The sequence below is a fragment of the Caretta caretta genome, chromosome 23 (genome assembly GCF_965140235.1).
Source record: "Caretta caretta isolate rCarCar2 chromosome 23, rCarCar1.hap1, whole genome shotgun sequence".
Lineage (NCBI taxonomy): Eukaryota > Metazoa > Chordata > Testudines > Cheloniidae > Caretta > Caretta caretta.
This window is the reverse complement of record NC_134228.1, coordinates 11,980,032-12,001,076: the sequence shown is the minus strand read 5'-3', so window position 1 is coordinate 12,001,076 and position 21,045 is coordinate 11,980,032. Positions and strand designations below refer to the sequence as shown.

The 21,045-nt window shown below is 57.9% G+C and overlaps 1 protein-coding gene across 2 annotated transcripts; it reads right to left on the bottom strand.

Moving 5' to 3' along the window:
- Positions 1-13,126: 13,126 nt before the first annotated feature.
- Positions 13,127-16,926, bottom strand: LOC125627989 (uncharacterized). 2 transcript variants are annotated; one of them, XM_075122459.1, is made up of 3 exons: positions 16,912-16,926; positions 15,454-15,985; positions 13,127-15,094 (listed from the first exon to the last, which is right to left on the bottom strand). In XM_075122459.1, the coding sequence occupies exon 3, from the start codon at positions 15,049-15,051 to the stop codon at positions 14,407-14,409; it is 645 nt and encodes a 214-aa protein (XP_074978560.1). In that variant the 5' UTR covers positions 15,052-15,094; positions 15,454-15,985; positions 16,912-16,926; the 3' UTR covers positions 13,127-14,406. The 2 variants fall into 2 exon arrangements, with proteins under 2 accessions (XP_074978560.1, XP_048688617.1); XM_048832660.2 differs by lacking the exon at positions 16,912-16,926 and having other exon boundaries at positions 15,454-16,254.
- Between the last annotated feature and the right edge of the window lie 4,119 nt (positions 16,927-21,045).

Sequence of the window (21,045 nt, the reverse complement as noted above, 5' to 3'; positions counted from 1 at the left end):
CCGACACCTCTCCGGGCAGAGGCAGCGAACCACCAAGCAGGGCAAACACCCACGCCGGCAGCTGCATCCTGGGAAAAGGGGAGGTCGGGGGGTCCCTGTGCTTTGGGCCACGGGCCAGGACTCCAGGCAAACCAGGGGATGGCTCCTAACAGAGATTGGCCATGCCCAGCCCCGCCGACTCCTCCCCTCCCGTTTTATTTTATAACCCCACAGCTCTATAAATAAATATAAATATATAGATATATAATTTTCTAACCCCTGAGAGGCAGAGCCGGGGCTGAGCCACCGTGGTCACACCTGGTGCTGCCCTCCCCCCGCCCCCCCCCCCGCAATGGAATGACTTAAAAATATGTCTCCATCTCTCTCCCCCATCAGCACAAATTCACCCCTCCCCCGGGCTGGCTGAGACCTTGGGGCTGCTCGCTCAGGGCTGGCTGGGCCCCGGTTGGGAGGGGAGGGGTGCGTCTGTGTCTGTCAAATTCAACCCCTGTTCCCTGCTGTTGATGTGTAACTCCCCTGGTGTTGTACAGATGAAACTGATATTAAAAACCGTGGATGCGTGCGTATTAGGTGTATTATGGTAGCTCTAAGTTCCCAGCCATGGCCTGGGAGCTCCCTGCGCTAGGCGCTGTACATTAGGTGTATTTCAGTAGTTCTAGGCACCCAGCCATGGCCCAGGAGTCCCCTGCGCTAGGTGCTGTACATTATTAGGTGTATTACGGTAGCTCTGGGCACCCAGCCGTGGCCCAGGAGCTGGACAAACCCAAACGAAGAGAAGGTTCTTGCCCCGAAGAACCGACAGTCTCAATATAAGATGAGACTCCAGCTGGAGACAGACAGGCGGCTGGGGGAGCAGAAGGGAACAATGGGCCAATATTTTTGTCCTTGTGGACAGGTGCCCCCCCACGATGCCCCCTTGTGGCCTGAGTGGCACTGCAGGCACCATGCCTCAGTTTCCCTCTGTCTTCCCAGAACATTTCACCCCCAACTAGTCTTTAAAACACCTCTCCCCCTCCGGGGAGGGGGGGGTCTAATTTGTTCTGGTTCATCTATGCCCCTGTTACATTCAGGGGTGCACAGCTCTCCATGGGGGGCCATGTGGTCCCACTCCATACCTCCCCAGCTTGTGGGCTCACCCCCAAGCTTCAGGAGCCCACAGCCCTCCTTCCTGCGGGGGCAGTGTCCCGGCTCAGATCTTCCTGCAGGAGCTGTCAGTGAGTGGAGACACCCCGCTTTGAGCCTAGGACCCTCCCTGGGTAGGTCTGAGATCCCCAAGGCCCTGCCTTGGCAGGCTAAGAGCGGAGGCCACCTGTCCCTGCCCGATCGACAAGGCTTCTGGACCAGGTCCTGCAAGGCTCTGATGCTCCCCTTGCCGGATACTGACTGTCCTGGTTTCCTATCACCCAGGTGCCGGATTTGGTGACCCTGGGCCGGGGTAGCTGATCCCCCGCGCCAAGCCCCGTTACTGGTGGCGCGCTCAGTGTCCCTGCTGCCCGGAGTGGGATGAGGAGGCAGCTTTGGGGCTGGTCGTGGCGGGGCACCGTGCAGTCTGCCCTGAATAGGCCGGGCCTGGTACGACAAGGCTGGGGAAGGTCGGACAGGTGGCAAAGGGCTGAATTTGCAGCAAGGGGGCGTGAGGTTGGATACTTGGGAACTTTCTGGCTCTGGGGGCAGCTTGGCTCTGGAACAGGCTCCAGGGGGGTCCCCGTCACCGGAGGGGTCAGGCGAGCCCCTGTCCGGGGTGGGCTGGGTGCACTTGGGCCTGCCTCTGTGCAGGGTGCGGGAGGGGTGCGATGGCTTCTCGAGGCTCACGCCAAGTGGGGAGACGCAGCAGATGGGCAGGCCCCGTCCCACCAAGAGAGGGAGCCAGCAGCGAAGGGGCTGCGAGCGGATTGCAGGGGAGGACTGGCTTCCTGCAGCATCTCTCCTGGCTCTGGGTAGGGAGCCCTGGGGACTGCGCACTGGGTTCTTGGCCACCGCATCTTGGGCGTCCCCCCATTGGAGCCCCCCTGGTGGTTGCGGGGGGTGGGGGGGCTGCTGCACTGAAGTGTTGGCTTGTCCCTGCCTCAGTGCAGGGGGCTGGCGTTGAGCGAGATCCCCTCCGGCCCGAGGTGCCTCTGATTCGGTATCAGTGCCCAGCGCCTGCTCCCCAAACCCAGCTGCCAAAATGAGCCCAAAGGATCCCAGTCCCCTGGAGACCCAGCCATGCTGTGCCCCAGGCTGAGAACCGGAGGCACCCTGGGGCGCCCAAGGCCCGTACCAGAGTAAGACCTGCCCCAGCTGGTGACCCTGCGCCCCACGTAGGTGAGGGAAGGGGGCAGCCAGGAGGGAGCCAAGGGGCAGACGATGCGGTGGCAGCGATGGGCTCGGAGAACCGGCTTTGTGGCAGCCTCCTGGGGCCAGTTGCTGTCAGTCTACGCAGCCTGGCTGGGAGGCTCCAGAGAGGGGCCCGAGCTGCAGGTTAAGGGTCCCGGGACAGGGAGGCTGGGGGTGCTGGTCGCAAGGATGGCAACAGAAGCTGGCAGGAGAGCTTGGGGGAAGACAGGTGAGCTGGGGCTGGGGAACGTGGAAATCACAGCAAGGGCCTGTCTACCCTGGTATCCCAGCTTCCAACGGGCATTGGAGGAAGCTGCAAGGGACCCTGTGGTTCTGGCCCGACGGGCCCCATGCTCTGGGTAGGGATCGGGGGGCTGGAGGGTTACAGCAGTGGGGCTGGGAGCCAGGACTCCTGGGTTCTATCCCTGGCCCTGGGAGGGGAGTGGGGTCTAGTGGTGGGACCTGAGGTGGGGAGGAGCCTGGGAGGCCGGACTCCTGGGTTCCCTTCCCCGTCTCCCTGTGAGGCCAGTCCCCTCCCCTGGAGCAGTGCAGAACACTCCTGTGCGCACGCCAGGTTTCTGAGCTCTGCCCCGAGGCCTTGGTTGCCCCTTGTGGTTGCACGAACTGCAGCGTGGCCCTTGGGTCCTGGAGAGAGGGGCAGCCGTCGCCCCCGGCACCGTGCGGGTGACATGGGCCTGGTCCTGTGCCCTGAGCACCGGCCACTGGCATTGTGGGGATCAGCAGCCCCCCACCGCCAGGAGCCTCCAATGGGGGGCCCCCCAGAGTGGGGTGGCCAAGAGCAGAGCGCGGCCCCCGTGGCTCAGGCTACGCGGAGCTCTGTGAGGATCCGGCTCCTCTCGGGCTCCCAAAGGCTCGGGGGGGCCCGGGATGCTGCAGGAAGCCAGGCCTTTCTCCCCGCCCCCCCCCATCCACTCGCAGCCCTTCGCCACTCCCAAGTGTTGGCATCATCGGTGGGCCCGGACGCAGGCCCCCCCCGTGGCTTGAGCCAGGCAATGTGGAGCTGGACGGGGCCTCGAGGGGGCATCACACCCACCCCCCGCACTGGGGCAGGGCCAAGTGCACCCATCCCAGACAGAGGCTCGCCTGACCCATCTAAACCCCTCTGGTGATGGAGACCCCCAGCTCCCCTGGAGCCTGTTCTGGAGCAGAGCCGCCCCCAGAGCTGGACAGTTCCCAAGTATCCAACCTCACGCCCCCTTGCTGTGGATTCAGCCCTTCGCTGCGTGTCCGAGCTTCGTGGAGAACCATCTGTGCCCGGCCTCCTCGCCGGCTGGTCTCAGGGCCCCGCTCGGGCCTCTCAAGACAAAACCTGCCCAGTGGTTTTAACCTTACCAGGTTTCTAACCCTTCGATCGTTTCGGTCACTCGCCTCTGGCCTCTCTCCAGTTTGGCCTCATCCTTCCCAAAGGGCGGTGCCCAGAACTGGACCCGGGACTCCCTGTCGAGCGCAGTGGGACAGGGACCCCCGTGTCTGACCTACGGTGCTGCTGTTAACCCAGCCTCGACTGAGAGCAGCCTTTTCAGCAGCCGCATTGTGTGACCCACACTGCCCCCTGGCTCCTTCCCAGCCGGGCGCCCCCAGCCAGCTAGTCCCCAGTGCGGAGCTGGGTGTCAGCTTTTGCCTTCCCAAGTGATGCACTTTGTGCTGGGCTCTGTTCAATTTCAGCTGGTCGATTTCAGATCTTTTCTCTCCTTTGTCAGGCATGGCTCCAGGTTCCAGGCCCCCCCAGCGCGGAGCAGGGACGACCCCCCTGCAGCAGGACTGTATCGGGTGGGGTCCACAAATCACCGGCACGTGGGACCTGCCATGACTATGGTCTGCTAGATTCAAAGCTGGATGGGGTGGGCAAATTTCATCCAGAGATTCCCCAACCTGAGCCCACTGAGAGCAAAGCTGGTGATCACGCCCATCCTTGCTCTCCTTAACATCTTAGTTCACGGAGGCAACAGGCAAAGAACAGGTGAGACACCAAGCTGCCACCCACGCCCAAGGCACCGGCAAGGAATTGATTAGATGAGAGATGCCGAGATGATGCCAGCAGGTGACACGCATCCCCATGTTGCAGAGGAAGGCGGACCCTCCCCCCAAAAGTGTTCCTTCCTCGCCCCCAAACCTAGCCATCAGCTGAGTGCTTTGTAGCCACAGCCCTGCACCCACCCGAACCCAGCTAGTCTGGCTCAGTGAGCTCGTGGTGCCAGGCCCAGCTCTGGGAGCTTGGAGGTTTAGGAGACTCGGGACACCTCGGACGCTCCAGGGCCCATGGCCCATTTGGCTGGCGTGTTGCTTCCCCCCACCCCGATAGGTGCAATGAGCCTCTTCCGGCCAGCAAACCACTGCTCCAAAGGCAGCTGCTACCCTCCCCCTCAACCCCCGAGCATCTCATGGCCGATGTCTTTCCCTTGCGCTGCAGGCCACTCCCCCGGCGAGCAGAAACAGCCGCGGCGTCTGATCTGCTATCGGGATTTAATAGAAGGGCAGGAAATGAGTTTACCCGGCTCCGGGGATGCGGGAGGGACAGATCCATGGGGCTGAAACTACCCAAGGTGACTGCTACAAGCAGAGAGATCCCCCCCACTGCCAGTGAATTCAGCCCCTGCCTGCCCACAGCCACCAGTAACTCCCCCGGCGGTGTCGGCCTTCCACGGCCCGAGGGGACACCCCATTGATTCCAGGCCCATGCGCTGCAACGGGACAGGGCGAGGGGCACGTGGCTGTCGGGCTTTGCAGAACCGGGGAGGGACTTCATGGTGGCATGAACAGCTGGTGACGTGGGTGACAAACACGACACTGAGTTCTGCTAAGCCTGGTGTCTCCCCAAGGGAGCGGGAGATGGTGCCTTCAGAAACTCCCAGCCCAGATGTAGGCGCCACTCGGGTCCTCCCAGGCCAGAGAATTTCCACTCTGAGCTCCCTGCAGCCAGCCCTTATCTGATCGTCGAGCTAGCGCCAAGCTTTTAGAAAAATGCCCCATCTTGATTTAACGCCTCCTTCTGGTGGAGATGCCACCCTCTCCTCTGATGAGCTGCTGCCATGCTTAATTCCCCCGCCCTGTGAAAAATGTGCCCCTTATTTCTAAGCCTGAATTTCTCTGGCTTCAGCCCTGCTGAACCAGGTCCCTCTGTTGCAGAAATCTCGCCCCTGTGTACGTTCTTCCATGGTGGTTCTAAGGAGGAGCAGAAAGCTGGGAAACCCAGCACCGGAGGAAGGGAAGCATGGGGGCACTTGGGCAGATCCTTTAAAACTCTTAGGCCCAAATTTTCAAAAGTGGGAGGCTCCTAGAACCCGAATGAGGCTCTCAAGATCCAGTTTATAGGCAGGGTCAATCCAAATGGCGAGGGAGCCGAGCCGCGTCATTGGACTTGTGGAGCACTGAGAAAACTCAAGCCCTAGCGGCTGAATTAAGGATTTGGGCCCAGAGCCGCCAAGGTATTTCAACTGCTCTCGCCCCCTGGCCTCACTTTATGTGTGATCCAGTTTTGAGAGCTGGCCAAAATGTGGCAAGTAGTTTAAAGCTTGGCTGATGATTTTTTTCTTTCTTTTTTTTGCGGTGGGGGGTGTGTGTGGAAGAAAACCACAGCCACGCACAATGTTCCCCATCCGCGTCCACTGAAACAAAGGGACATTGGTGAGAATTTTTCACCGGCAGGACAAACGTTTTCCACACGTCACACTTTTTTGTGATTTCCCCCCCAACCCCGGCCCCCTTTTTCTTGGGGAGGTTCTCATAGATTCCAAGGCCAGAACTGACATCTGTGATCAGCGTATCTGACCTCCCCACCCCCGTATAGCCCCAGGCCAGAGACCTGCCCCGAAAGAATCCCTAGAGCAGATCTGTTAGAAAACCAGCCAACCTTGATTTAATAATTGTCGGTGATGGAGAATCCACCATGACCCTTGGGAAATTGTTCTGATGGTTAATTACACTCACCATTAAAAATTTACACCTTATTTTCCAGTCTGAATTTGTCTAGCTTTAGCTTCCAGGCATTGGACAACGTTAGACATTCCTCTGCTAGACTGAAGAGCTGGTATGATATATTTGTTCCCCAGGGAGGTCCTGATAGCCGGGGAACAAGCCACCCTGGACCTTCTCTCTGTGAAGCTAACGATATCGAGCTCCTGGAGTCTCTCCCTCTCAGGCGGGTTTTCTCACCCTTTAGACATTCTCCTGGCTCTTCTCTGACCCCTCCCCGACTGATCACCGTCCTTCCTGAATGATGGGCACCAGAACAGGAGACGGGATCCCAGCAGCGGTCGCCGCAGGCCCAGCTCCAGGGGTAAAATAACCTTGCTGCGCTTACTCGAGATTCCCCCGTTTTCACATCCCATGATTGCATTAGGTCTTTTGGCCCCAGTGTGGCACTGGGAGCTCCTGTTCTGCTGATTATCCACCCTTCACCCCCAAATCGTTGTCAGAGTCGCTGCTCCCCAGGAGAGGGTCCCCCAGCCCGTATGCACGGCCGACATCTCCATTCCCACCTGGATACATTGGCAGTTAGCCCTATTACAACGCAGCTTGTTTGCTTGCGCCCAGTTTACCAAGCGATCCAGATCGGTGACCTGGATCAGTGACATGGCCTCTTCGGTACTCGCCACTCCTGCCATTTTTGGGTCACCTGCAAACTTGCTGGACGATGATTTTAGGTTTTCTCCCAGGCCGTTGACAGAAATGGTAAATAACGTTAGGCCGAGAACGGGTCCTAGAGGGACCCCACTGGAAATGCACCCAGTCGATGATGCTTCCCCAATGACTGTTACCTTTGGAGCTCTATCAGTTAGCCAGTTTTTAAGCCATTTATTGTGGGCCACATTCATTAGGCATCGTTCTAGTTTCTTAATCAAAATTTCATGCGGTACCAAGTCAAAATATTATATTGACACTATGACCTTTATCAACCAAGCTTGTAATCTCCGGAGAATCGGGGGGAAATTGATTTGTTTTGCGGGTTATCTTCCACCTTGTGGAGGGGAAATGTCCTCACAATGTTTTATATTGGGTGGGGGACATTCCGGTTACTTCTGAGGTTTTGGGCTGGAAAAAATTCATACCACAAAGGTGAAAAACACTGTGGTGAGAACTGGGTGGGTGAGCATTTCCCCCGACAGTGGTCCGTAGCATCCCAGAGCTGGACATACATGTGTGTGTGCGGGGGGAGATCTCTGTCAGCCGAGGATTTGGCTGAGGCATTGTCACTCTCAGCCCAGCGCCCATTGTCCGGCCAGGCCACGGCCTCCCCGACTGCGCCCACATGCCAATGACTGCTGCCCAGCCTGGGCCCCATCCGCATTCAGTCCAGTGGCGGGTGCATGGGCCAGACACGGGCCCCACCCCGCACTCACCCCAGCGGCGGGTGCATGGCCCGGAGGTGCCGGACCACCCACCGGTGCTCCCGGAAGCTCTTTCCGCACAAGGCGCAGCGGTGGGGGCGCTCCCCCGAGTGCCCCCGCCGGTGCTTGGCAAAGTTGGAGGCATTGTTAAAGCTCTTGGGGCAGACGGGGCTGCGGTGGGGGTGCTCGCCCGTGTGGATGCGCAGGTGGGTGGCCAGGGCCGAGGACCGGGTGAAGCGTTTGCCGAAGACCCTGCAGGCGAAGGGGCGCTCGCCCGTGGGCACCCACAGGTGCTCCTTCAGGTCGGTGGCCCGCTTGAACCGCTTGGAGCACACAAAGCAGATGTACTGCCGGGCATCAGGCGGGGGAGCGGGCAGCCTGCCATGTGGGGAATGGGCCCTGGGGCTCGGGCGCCAGGGAGGGGCATGGACTGGCTTGCCCTTGCCAGGAGCAGCAGGGCTTAGAGGCCAGGGAGGGGCATGGACTGGCACACCCAGCTCATGGGCATCAGGGCTCGGGCACAGTTGGGGTGCCCGGTCCAGCTTCTCCAGCAAGAAGCAGCGAGCACGACCACCCTCCTCTTCCTCAGCCACTCCCCCCGTCGTCAGCTTCCCCGCAGCCTGAGTCGCCGGGGGACAGCCAGGCACCCGTGCCAGGGACAGGGGAGCCCTGCTCTAGGTCTCGCTCCACTGCCAGATGCCGCCATGCCCCAGGGCACCGGCTTTCTGCCAGCCTCACTGCCGGCAGGGATGGGCAGGCACCGTTAGCTGGGAAGTCAGGCCCAGGGCCCCCGGCAGAGGACCCGAGGGGCACCCAAGTTAGCACCGGCCCCTTGGCATCACCGCCGCCATCTGGCAGCAGGTCCTTGGCGCACCCACCAGTGTCCCGCCGGCTCGGACGGGTCGGGGGGGAGCCGGTTTCACTGCCCGGGGGCTGGGCGTGGATGCGCAGGTGGCCGGTCAGCGCCGAGGACTGGGTGAAGCGCTTGCCGCACACCCGGCAGCGGTAGGGGCGCTCGCCCGTGGGCACCCGCCCGTGGTCCCGCCGGTCCGAGGCACGCTTGAAACGCTCGGGGCAGAACGAGCAGGCATAGGGCTTAGCCGGGGGGCTGGTGCCCTGCCCGGTGCCCGGGCGTGACCGCGGGGGCGCGGCCAGCAGGGAGGGCTGGGCAGGGAGCGGGTGCGGCCCCGGGCGAGTGCGGCAGTGGGCACTGAGGCCACCGGCCCCCTCCTGGCCCAGCGGCTCCGAGACGTGTGGCTTGCCCATGCCCAGCAGGCACCCGGCTCCTTTCTCCTCCTCTTCCTTCTTCACCCTCACCCCCCGGATCTCCAGGGGCTCCCCCACCAGCCTGCGCTGCCCCTCATGGTGGCTGGGGTCTCTGGGCCGCCCCCCAACCCCTGCTGGAAAGAGGGAAAGGAAGGGTGTAAATACAAGGGAGAGACAAACAGGGATGGGAATAGAACCCAGGAGTCCGGGCTCCCAGCCCCCCCCCCCTGCTCTAACCTCTGGCCCCACTCCCCTCCCAGAGCCAGGGAGAGAACCCAGGAGTCCTGGCTCCCAGCCCTTCATGTGAACCTGTGGGATGTTTGGGGGAACTGGCATGGGGGAGGGGCTGGGCCCCCACCCCCGGGGGTCCCCAGGAGCAGCCGGGCGTCGCAGCGGGGCAGACCCCCCCCCCCCCCCCGCAGCCCGGTCTCGGCGCTGGGTCCCGCACGGAGCAGGGGGCTCCTGGTGGGGAAGGGCCCCCCCCAACTGGGGTATCCCCGGCCCATTTAACCCCCGAGTGGCCGGGGAGGTCCCCAGCCCCATGCACTTCCCCCCCTTTGTCCCCTCACCTGGCCCGGCTCAGCACCGCCCCCCGCACTCCCCCTAGCCCCGGGCCGTCCCGCCCCTTTAAGAGCCCAAATCCCGGGATTTAAAGGGGAGGGCAGCGGAGATTTTCGTGTCTGGCCTTTCCTGTCTGCGGTCAAAAAAACAAACCTGCGTTTCAGAGGAACAGCCGTGTTAGTCTGTATTCGCAAAAAGAAAAGGAGGACTTGTGGCACCTTAGAGACTAACCAATTTATTTGAGCGTTGTTTTTCTTTAAAGCGACGGGGCGGGGGTCCCCCCAGCACCCGCCCCCCCGGGCTTTCCCTGACCGGGAAGGAACAGATACACCCTCCCCCTCCCGTTGGGCTGTGAAGGGCGAACCCAGGAGTCGTGACCCCCTCCCAGCCCCCCCCCCGCTCTAACCACTGTCCCCATTCCCCTCCCAGAGCCTGAGAGAGAACCCAGGAGTCCTGGCTCCAAGCCCCTTGCTCTAACCACTGGACTCCACTCCTCTCCCACAGTTGGGGAGAGAACCCAGGAGTCCTGGCTCCAAGCCCCCCTGTTCTAACCCCCACAGATCTTAGGGGGGGTCTATGGGAGAACCGACATCCAAACCCAGCTCAGCTCTGCACCTCTAAGGCCAGCCCATGAGCCAGGCTGGTTCTCTGGCCCCCTCTAGTGGCTGGCGCACACACAGGGCATGTCTACACTGCACACTCAGCCTGGCTCCGACTCACATTTGAGCTGCAGCCCCCAGACAAATCAGCCCGACTCGGGTCAGCCAGCACTCAGGCCCTGGTTCCTAAGGCCCTGCTAGGGGGCCGAGGCAGAGCCCGCGTTCTGATGAGCCGCTGGTCCAAACCCTCTCTTCTGCAGTGTGGACACGTTAGCCTGGCTGAGAGCCACACCCAGCAGCCGTAAACTCAGGTTTCCAATTCAGTGTGGACATGCAGGCACGGGCTTGGCCACACCGAGTCCCAAAGACCTGGGTTCACAGAGCCGTGTAGATGCACCTTAACTGGCCCACACCCTCGATGGACATTTGAGAGGCCAGCCATCCTACCAAATAACGAAACCCACAATTTCTGGCAGGAATTTTTGAAAACCTGTTTACTTTTTATCAAAAGCCCCTGCTAAAAAGTTTGAGGGGGCTGCCCCCCCCAAAAAAACAAAACAACCAACATGCACCTGAAAAAATGGCCAGTGCTAAAGGAATTGGCGGCTGTGATTGCAAAGCCATTGGCCATTATCTTTGAAAACTCGTGGCGAATGGGGGAAGTCCCGGATGACTGGAAAAAGGCTAATGTAGTGCCAATCTTTAAAAAAGGGAAGGAGGAGGATCCTGGGAACTACAGGCCAGTCAGCCTCACCTCAGTCCCTGGAAAAATCATGGAGCAGGTCCTCAAGGAATCAATCCTGAAGCACTTACATGAGAGGAAAGTGATCAGGAACAGCCAGCATGGATTCACCAAGGGAAGGTCATGCCTGACTAATCTAATCGCCTTCTATGATGAGATTACTGGTTCTGTGGATGAAGGGAAAGCAGTGGATGTATTGTTTCTTGACTTTAGCAAAGTTTTGACACTGTCTCCCACAGTATTCTTGTCAGCAAGGTAAAGAAGTATGGGCTGGATGAATGCACCATAAGGTGGGTAGAAAGTTGGCTAGATTGTCGGGCTCAACGATAGTGATCAATGGCTCCATGTCTAGTTGGCAGCCGGTGTCAAGTGGAGTGCCCCAGGGGTCGGTCCTGGGGCCGGTTTTGTTCAATATCTTCATAAATGATCTGGAGGATGGTGTGGATTGCACTCTCAGCAAATTTGCGGATGATACTAAACTGGGAGGAGTGGTAGATACGCTGGAGGGCAGGGATAGGATACAGAGGGACCTAGACAAATTGGAGGGATTGGGCCAAAAGAAATCTGATAAGGTTCAATAAGGATAAGCGCAGGGTCCTGCACTTAGGACGGAAGAACCCAATGCACTGCTACAGACTAGGGACCGAATGGCTAGGCAGCAGTTCTGCGGAGAAGGACCTAGGGGTGACAGTGGACAAGAAGCTGGATATGAGTCAGCAGTGTGCCCTTGTTGCCAAGAAGACCAATGGCATTTTTGGATGTATAAGTAGGGGCATAGTGAACAGATCAAGGGACGTGATTGTCCCCCTCTATTCGACATTGGTGAGGCCTCATCTGGAGTACTGTGTCCAGTTTTGGGCCCCACACTTCAAGAAGGATGTGGATAAATTGGAGAGAGTCCAGCGAAGGGCAACAAAAATGATTAGGGGTCTGGAACACATGACTTATGAGGAGAGGCTGAGGGAACTGGGATTGTTTAGTCTGCAGAAGAGAAGAATGAGGGGGGATTTGATAGCTGCTTTCAACTACCTGAGAGGTGGTTCCAGAGAGGATGGCTCTAGACTGTTCTCAATGGTGGAAGAGGACAGGACAAGGAGTAATGGTCTCAAGTTGCAGTGGGGGAGGTTTAGGTTGGATATTAGGAAAAACTTTTTCACTAGGAGGGTGGTGAAACACTGGAATGTGTTACCTAGGGAGGTGGTAGAATCTCCTTCCTTAGAAGTTTTTAAGGTCAGGCTTGACAAAGCCCTGGCTGGGATGATTTAATTGGGGATTGGTCCTGCTTTGAGCAGGGGGTTGGACTAGATGACCTCCTGAGGTCCCTTCCAACCCTGATATTCTATGATTCTATGATTCAGTCTTTGAAAACCATCTTTCATGCAAATGACCGGACCTGGGTTAGAAAAAATTCTGGTGCAAAAATTCTGGTTGTCAAAATGTTTGGGTCTTGAAAACTGACCGGACAAACAATTCGTTTGTGGCCCCAAGTTTCTCCTTTCGAATATTTTTGTTGCTCGGGGAAAGTCCCTGGGGTTGAAAACTATTTTTAAGAAGATGGTTGGTGAGAACATGCTGGTTTTTCAGCAAAAGTTTTCTTGCTGTCGGGAAACCACTTGGAATCTCCTTCCTCAGAAGTCTTTAAGGCCCGGCTTGACAACGCCCTGGCTAGGATGATTTAGTTGGGGTTGGTCCTGCTTGGAGCAGGGGCTTGGGTGAACACCTCCTGAGGCCCCTTCCAGCCCTGATCTTCTGTGATTTTTAGTAAAATGGCAGTAAAAAAAAAGTGGAATAAAACATTGGGGAAAATGTGTGTTTCTGGTAAAATAAAGGGCACCTATCTTTTCGTTTCAAAACCTGGTTTCTCCAAACCTATTTTCAGTTTGGAAAATGTATTTTCTGATCAAAAGTTTGGGGATTTTAACCATGATTTTCAGTTGATGCAAACTGGGGTTTCCAAATGCAGCTTCAGTCACAGAAATTGTTTTTTAAACCACATTATCCGGCCAAACTTCTAATGAAAACCTGAATATTTTCACCCCCGAAATGTCAGTTTTCTTGGTCAAAACTCTCGGTCAAAAAAAAAAAGGATTTTGCCGGAAAATAACTTGGGTGAGAAATGGGTGGTAAAGATCCACTTGGGACCCAAAGCTGTATCTCGCCAGATGTACTTTTTGGTACCAAACCAGCCGCCGAGCTACCCTCCAGCAATGAGCTGGACTCTATCAAACCCGCAGCCCCTGCCCTGTGGGAATTCGAACCCCAGCCCTGACACTTCATTCCACACACACAAAAACAACAACAAAAAAGTGTTTTAATTAATAATAATAATTAAAAAACCAAGAGAACGAAGATTCCACCGTAAATCGGAGCTGTGGAGGGGGAGCAGCTGGCCAGGCCGGGCACCTTGGAGTGATCTGGGCTGGGCGGCCTGTGGGTCCAGGTCTGTCCTTGGATTTCCTTCTCCGGGACCATCAGGAGGGTGGGAGTCCTTGTGGGGGGGGTCCAGCTCCCCTGCCTCCCTCTGCAGCCATTTGGGGGCGCCAGACCGAAAAACACTACGTGAAGATTGGTCCCAGTGCATGGTGGGCCTTCCGTGATGGCCCCCAGCTGTTGGCCACTGTTTGAGGTGGGATACCGGGGCAGATGGGCCTCTGGGACTGATCTGGGGGCAGGATACCAGGTTAGATAGGCCAGTGGGGCTGCTCCAGGGAGCAGGAGCAGGCCAGATACCGGGGTAGATGGGCCATCAGGAGCAATATGAGCCTATTTCTAGGGAATGTAGAATCACCACGACCCTCTATGGGGGTGGCCAGGACAACCCTCCTCCCCCCCAACCACTGGCTGTAGGACTGAGCTATTTGTGCCCTAGATGGGAAAGGCCCCGTGCCCCCATTCTCCGCTCCTCTGAGTCAGCCAGTCCCTGTCCTGGGGCCAGATGGGAGTTGGCGCCCCCTTGAGGGGAAAGGCCCTGTGCCCCATTCCCTGCCCCCTAGTGAATTACCACCCATAACCCCAGTATTTACCTAAGTGCTCCAGGACCCACATGGGCTCGGATTGGCCCGGTCCAGCCTGCCCTGCTCTATCTGCGAGGGGCACCCTCTGTCTTGGAACACCATGGGGGACATCTGTGGGGAGGCCAATGCCTTGGGCTGGGGTACAGGGGGGCTGCCCATAGGGGTACAGGGCACACCCCCTCCCCTAGACAAGGTGTGAGGGTACAGTAGGGACCACCATGCCCCCAGAGTCAGGGAGCCATGTGGGTACAAGGGCTGCTGTGTGCTAAGCCATGGGGAGTTGCCAGTCTGGCTCCAGCGCTCCCCGTGCCCCTCAGGGCGGCGCCGGCCCGGCCGCGGGGCTCCCTGTGCCCCTCAGGCTGGCGCCGGCCTGGCCGCGGGGCTCCCCGTGCCCCTCAGGGCGGCGCCGGCCCGGCCGCGGGCTCCCCGTGCCCCTCAGGGCGTGGGCGGCAGCCCGGCCGCAGGGCTCCCCGTGCCCCTCAGGGCGGCGGCCCAGCCGCGGGCTCCCCGTGCCCCTCAGGGCGTGGGCGGCAGCCCGGCCGCAGGGCTCCCCGTGCCCCTCAGGGCGTGGGCGGCGGCTGCCGGTGCTTGCGGCGGATGTGCCGCTGGAGCGTGTTGCGCTCGCCGAAGCGCATGTGGCAGTCCTCGCACTGGAAGGGGCGCTCGCCCGTGTGCACCCGCTGGTGGTGGGCCAGCTCGCCGGCGTCGCGGAAGCTGCGCTGGCAGATGGGGCACTGGTGGGGCTTGCGCCCGGCGTGGGTGTACTTGTGCCGCTCCAGGTGGGACGTGCGCTTGAAGGCCTTGCCGCAGGCCCGGCAGACGTGGGGCTTGTGCTCCGAGTGGGTGATGCTGTGGCGCTGCAGGTAGGAGAGGTACTCGAAGGTCCGCGAGCAGACCGGGCAGCAGTACACCTTGCGCAGCCCCGCCCGCTCGCCCGCCGCGCCCGCCTCCTCCACCAGCACCGTGTAGGGCAGCCCCTGGCTGTCGATCAGCAGGTAGCGGCCGTAGCGCGCGGCCTCGCCCGGCTCCGGCCCGGCCTCCCCGGGGGGCCAGGGCGGGGCCCGGGGGGCACGGGGCCGGCCTGCCTCCTCGTCCTCCTCCAGCTTGAGCCGCCGCCCGGACGGCTCCTCCCGGGCCGGGGGCTGGTGCCGGAGGTCGGCGGCTCCGTCCCTGGGGGGCCGCGAGCCAAAGGGATGGAGATCCATGGGGCGGGCAGCACCCCCCGGCTGGCGGGAAAGCTCAGAGCGTCTGGAAGGAGAAACGGGGGGGAGGGGGGACAGTCAGCTGTGTGTCATAGACCCCGCACCATGTACGGGAGTCTCCGAGGGCTCAGATGGGGCCTTTTCCCCCTGGGGGGCGCCGGCTCCCATCCAGCCCCTGGATCCCAGCTCAGTTCCCAGTGGGGGAAGTAGCCTCCTACATCACCCCATGGCCACAGCAACACCTGCTGGCCCCTGGCACCCCCTCACTGCCCCAGTGCTCCCCTGCCCCCCCGCTACCACCCAATTGCCCCAGCTCACCCCCACTGCCCCCTCCTAGCCCCCTGCTGCCCCTGGCAGACACCCCCATCCCTGCTACCGGCACCCAGCTCCCGGGGATTTATTTACCTTTCCAGGCACCTGTGCCCAGCGTCCCGTCTCCGGGCTCATCGCGGCTCTGGTGCCCACACGGCCGGCCTGGCCAGCGCCGAGCACGGTGCCCTCAGCTCATCCTGCCGGTGCAGGGGGCAGCGCTGGGGCCGGCTCCGAACCAGGCCCGGGGAGGGATCCAGCAGCTCTGTCCTGGTTCCAAATGGGGGGCGGCACCGGTCCAAACCCGGCTGGATGTGGTGGTACCGGTCCGGTCCAGGCTGGGGCGGAGAGGCGATAGCGATCCGGACCCAGGTGGGAGTGCGGCACCGGTCCGGTCCAGATTGGGGGGCGGCACCGGTCCGGTCCGGTCCGGTCCAGGCTGGGGGGGCGGCACCTGTCCAGGCTCTACGAGCCCGGCGCCCCCCTGCGCCCCAGGGGCATGTGCCGCCCCCTGCGGGCTCTGGCGCCCTGTGACGGCCCCAGGTCCCCGCCGTGGCGGGGGGGGCGAGGGGGGGTCCCGTCTGTCTCTGTCCGTCCGCCCCTCCACCCGCAGCAGGAGCCGGTGTCGCTGCAAAAGGCGACCGGGTGGAAACGCCGCGCTCCAATCCGGCCCCGGACGCCTGGGTTCCGAGGCGAGGGAGGGGGGCAGATACCCCCACCTCAACCCCCGAGGGAAAACCCAGCCACACACTGACCGTGCGGGGGGGCGGGAATGTCTGACCCCAGGCAACTCCCCGTGTCAATCCCTCTGCATACACAGCCCAGCGCCTGAGAGAACCCAGGCGTCCTGGCTCCTAACCCCCCTCGCTCGAGCCACTGGACCCCACTCTGCTCCCAGAGCAGGGGACAGAACCCAGGAGTACTGGCTCTCAGCCCCCCTCCCCCAGCTCTAACCACTGGCCCCCACTCCCCTCCCAGAGCCGGGGACAGAACCCAGGAGTCCTGGCTCCCACCCCCCACCCCCGCTGCTCTAACCACTGGCCCCCACTCCCCTCCCAGAGCCGGGGACAGAACCCAGGGGTCCTGGACCCCAGCCCCTTTTCCCACTAGTTGAATGAACCAAAAGTATCTCTATTTCCCCCACTTTCTCTTTAGGGCATTTTCTCACTTGGCCGCACTGCGGCGGGGCGGCAGCTGCCCAGTGGGACCCGTGTTGAGTCCTTTCCAATTCACCTCACTACCTGGCGTGTCTTTCAGAGCAGAACAGTGAGCTGGATTGGGGTCAGTGCCCCCTAGAGGGGAGAGGCCCCGTGCCCCAATCCCTGCCTCCTCACCCCCCAGCCAGCCAGTCCCTGCCCTGGTTTGTCCGGGCCAAACAAACTCTCATTTGTGAGGTTGGTTGCTTGGAAAGGATTTTCTCTAGAGATTCGTCTATTCCCTTGAGCAGGGGGTGTCAGGGACACACCCACACCCACACAGAGCAGGGCCCAGCCCCTGTAGCAGGGGGTGACACACCCACGTCCCCGTCCCACGTCTTTGTTCTGCTGCTCTCACCCTTTGCCTTTCACCCGATCATTTTGCGATCACGTTCCTGTCCACCGTTCGGCTCTCAGCCAGGTCCTCCCTGCATGTCAGCCTTGAAACCCCTCCCTCCCCCCCACACTTCCGTCCTCCACCCTGAGAAACAAAGGAATTGTCCCCAATGCCATCCAAGATCTCGGACGCTCCGTGTTGTCTTCTGGAGGGGTCAAAGTCCCTGATTCCTAACAGGTCCAGTGCTTTGGATACGTCTGTTATTGGCTCTAAAAATGTCTCGCCTACCTCCTTATTTGGTGGCCTGTAGCTAGATCTATGTATCAGCAAATGTTGGAAGACATCAATCTCTCCACACATGGCTGGACCCAGGAAGAACTACCTCCATGGATATTCATCGCAGTTTCTGCTAGGCCCAGTCAGCACCCGGCTGCTGGAGGGCTTCGTCGGGTTTGATAAGTCGCTGGTACATTTCGACATGGGCTGGTGACCAGTGGCAGTGTAAAGCTTCACGTTTTGAATCTCAGCGTCTGCCGTTGTTAAATCATGATTGTCTGACCCTCCCCGTTGTCTGACACCCCCCCTTAATTTCCCGCAACTTTTAAAACGCAAATAGATAAAAACGGGGGCGGGGGTGGGGGGAAGAAATGTTGATGCAATCCGCTGAGATTATAACGAAATAAACATCGAATTTGGCCCTGCCTAGCTAGAGCACAACCCTACCACCACATTGGCCCTGGTTTCCACTTCCTCGTTTTATCTTCACCCAGAGAATTTCAGCATCTCTGCCTCTCTCCAATCTTTGGATCGCAGAGCAAGTGTACACGTTCTTGAGATGCAATACAGCATTTCCCCCCTTCTTGCAATGCCTGGCCTTCCTCGACCAGCTGTACCCCTCGATTTCGCTATTCCAGCTGGCTGCTCTCACCCACACGTCTCCGCAATGCCGGCTGAGTCAAGAAGGGTCAGAGAAGAGTCACAGGAATGATTAAAGGATCAGAAAACTGGTTGAAGAGTGACAGACTCCAGGAGCTCAGTCTATTTAGCTTAACAAAGAGACCGTTCAGGGGTGCCTTGATCCCTGGCTATAAGTACCTACAAAAGGAACAAATATTTAACAATCGTCTCTTCAGCCTAGCAGACAAAGGTCGAACACAATCCAACAGTTGGAAGTTGAAGAGATCTGCTCTAGGTGTTATTGTGGGGCAGGTCTCCGGCCCAGGTTCTACACAAGGTCAGACATGATCAAACTGCTCCCTTCTACCCTGGGAAGCTGTGACTCTCGGCTCTGAAAGAGGTTGGATTTGATGTTTGAGTTTTGGCTCTGTAGTTCCCCTAGAAGTGGGCAAAGGCCCGGCGTTCAGGCTCGCTGTCAGTTCTGAAAAGTTGCAGGGTGGGGGAATCACCCTGTGACATGTCAGTCCATATGCTTTCTGAAAATATGCTTATGATATAAATATGCCATAACTGAGATGTACTTTATGCCAGATGGCGCACGTGATTGGAAAGGTGATGATTTACTGAATGTGATTATCCTATTTGTATGCCTGGATCATTTCTGCAAAAAGAAAAGGGGAACTTGTGGCACCTTAGAGACTAACCAATTTATTTGAGCTTTCGTGAGCTGCAGCTCACTTCATTGGCTGTAACTCACGAAAGCTTATGCGCAAATAAATTGGTTAGTCTCTAAGGTGCCACAAGTCCTCCTCTTCTTTTTGCGGATACAGACTAACACGGCTGCTACTCTGAAAAATGTCTCATTTCTGTGTCTGAAGTTAGGAATATTGACTATGTATCTGTATTTCAACTACGTGACTTTGGGTGACACCCTCTGCTACCCCTTCAGGTGCAACAATGGAAAAGCCAGACAGGGCTGACGGTCCATCATCAAGATCCAATGGACTGTAAAAGAGTTTAGTCTTCCTGTGGGTCAGCCTGGGAAGGATGGATACAGGGGCCCTACAGAGTCAGTTGGTCTTGTCACCTGCTACTAAAACATTACCTCGGACTTCTTGTAACTTTCCACTGTAAGGGAAGAGGGGTCAAACTAGGAAACAAAGGACTCCTGCTTTATGCAAATCCTATTTAAGGGTGGGAAGTGAGGTAATCCTGGTTGTCAGTTCTCCCCTGCTACCCCACCCAAGATGATGGCTGGACACCGCTGAGACTGAACAGGGGGAAAGAACTGGGCCCTGGCTGGAAGGGCGTCTGGCCTGTGAAGAACATTTATTAGAACCACATTTAGGGTGAGAACTTGCATCTAACCTGTTTCTTTAGTGTTTTAAGCTTAGTTCGAGTGCTCTGCTTTATTTTCTTAGTAATCTGCCTTGTTCTGTCTGCTACCTCCTTAACTACTCAAAATACACCTGGTATAGTTAATACATTTATTTATGGTTTACAATATAACCCAGTTCATGTGATTTCTAACTGGGGTGTGTGTGTGAGAAGTTGTGTATACCCTCTTTCACATTGAGGGAAGAGACGAATTTCATATAATTTTGGGTTTGTGCTCCCATGGGGGTGGACATCTGGGTGCTGTGGCAAGCCCCTTAAGATGAGCCTTCCCAGCGTGGATCTCTGTCTCTCTGTGCAGCTGGCTGTGGCCCTGCCTGTGTGCTTGGCTGCAAAAGGCTAGGGAACTTAGCCCAGCAAGACCAGGTAAAGGGGACCCAGAGTGGCAGAATAGTCTGCCTCAGCGGTGTCCCAGCTCCCCAGGTGACATCCCAGGGGGTCTGTCAGGGCTGAGTCCCCACTCTGGCACTTCGAGTGCAGAAGGAGGGGGCCCGCAAGGATTTCAAAAATTAACACGGACCACTCCAGGCTTGTATTAAACTCCCAAGGTTACAGCTTCTCTCAGACCTTGTATGGGTAGATGCTGCCAAGTGCAGAACCCCTTTGAGAGCCCAGGAAGGCGCACTTGGGAATTCCTTCCTGTGGGGCACCCTCAAGCCCTTTCATCCCCCTCCCTCCGGGGAAGAGCTGAGAAAGGAAAGAAAAAAGGAAACCAGCTTTTGCCACCAGCTAATCAAACAACATGTGCACAAACCTCTGAAGACACAAAAAACCAATTTTGTTCTTAAAAAAGGTAAATTTTATTTAAAAAAAAGAAAGAAAATACATCTGGAAACTCAGGCTCTTGCTAGATTTTAAAAGAGCAACTCCAAGGATTAAGCCCCAAGAATCGCTTTCTTGAGGTCCAGCATAAAAGGTTACAAGCAAAACAAAGGCACCTGGGGTTAGCACAGAGGAATCCACAAGCCATAAAGAAATCAAAGGGATAAACCTAATTGCATCTTCCTAGACATTTCCTGATCCACTTACGTAACCGGGGTTTCAAATGAGTAGTTTCTAGGTATGATACTGTTGATTTTTCATACCTGGCCCAAGCTTCTTACAGCATCGCTGCTGCCATGTCTGCCTCTCCCCAGGAGAACAACAGACAGACAAAAGGGGAGTCTTGTTTCAATTTTAAAAAGTTCTAGCCTTCCCATTGGCTCTTTTGGCCAAGTTCCCACTCCCTTCCTGTTACCTATGCATCGCAGTGAGACTTTTTAACCCTTTACAGGTAAAGCAAGTAGAGAACAGCTACTAACAGGGATTTTATAGCTAACTGGCTGGCTGGGTGTCCATCAAAGATTTGTAAGTAACATTTTTACGTCAAAACTTTTTGACTTTTTTTGGAGTTTTCTGAGGTTTTTCTGACTGGGCCCATTCATCAAAGCCAACGTGGCTTCGCTCAGTGTTTGGGGTGCCCCACCTCAGGATTTTTCACACACAAACAGACACACACACAAAGTTTCAGTTGAAATGTCTCACACCTCTGATTCCCTTCCTTTTATTTGCTTGGAGGATGGAAAGAGACCTGGATTGAAACCACGCTTTTTAAAAATTTCTGAATTGTTATCTATTAGGTGTATTACGGTAGTGCCCAGAAGCCCCAGTGATGGCCTGGCACCCAATTGTGCTAGGCACTGTACATTATTTTTTAGCTGTATTACGGTATGTATTCATTTACCAAGGAGAGGCCCACAGGCCTGTTTCCCTGAACGCAACAGACCCAATCAGCACCAGGCACTTTCCTTACTCAGCAATCCACGCCTGCTTCCAGCCTGTCCTGTGTCCCAAGCAGCAATGTGTCTGTGCCTCCCCCAAGGG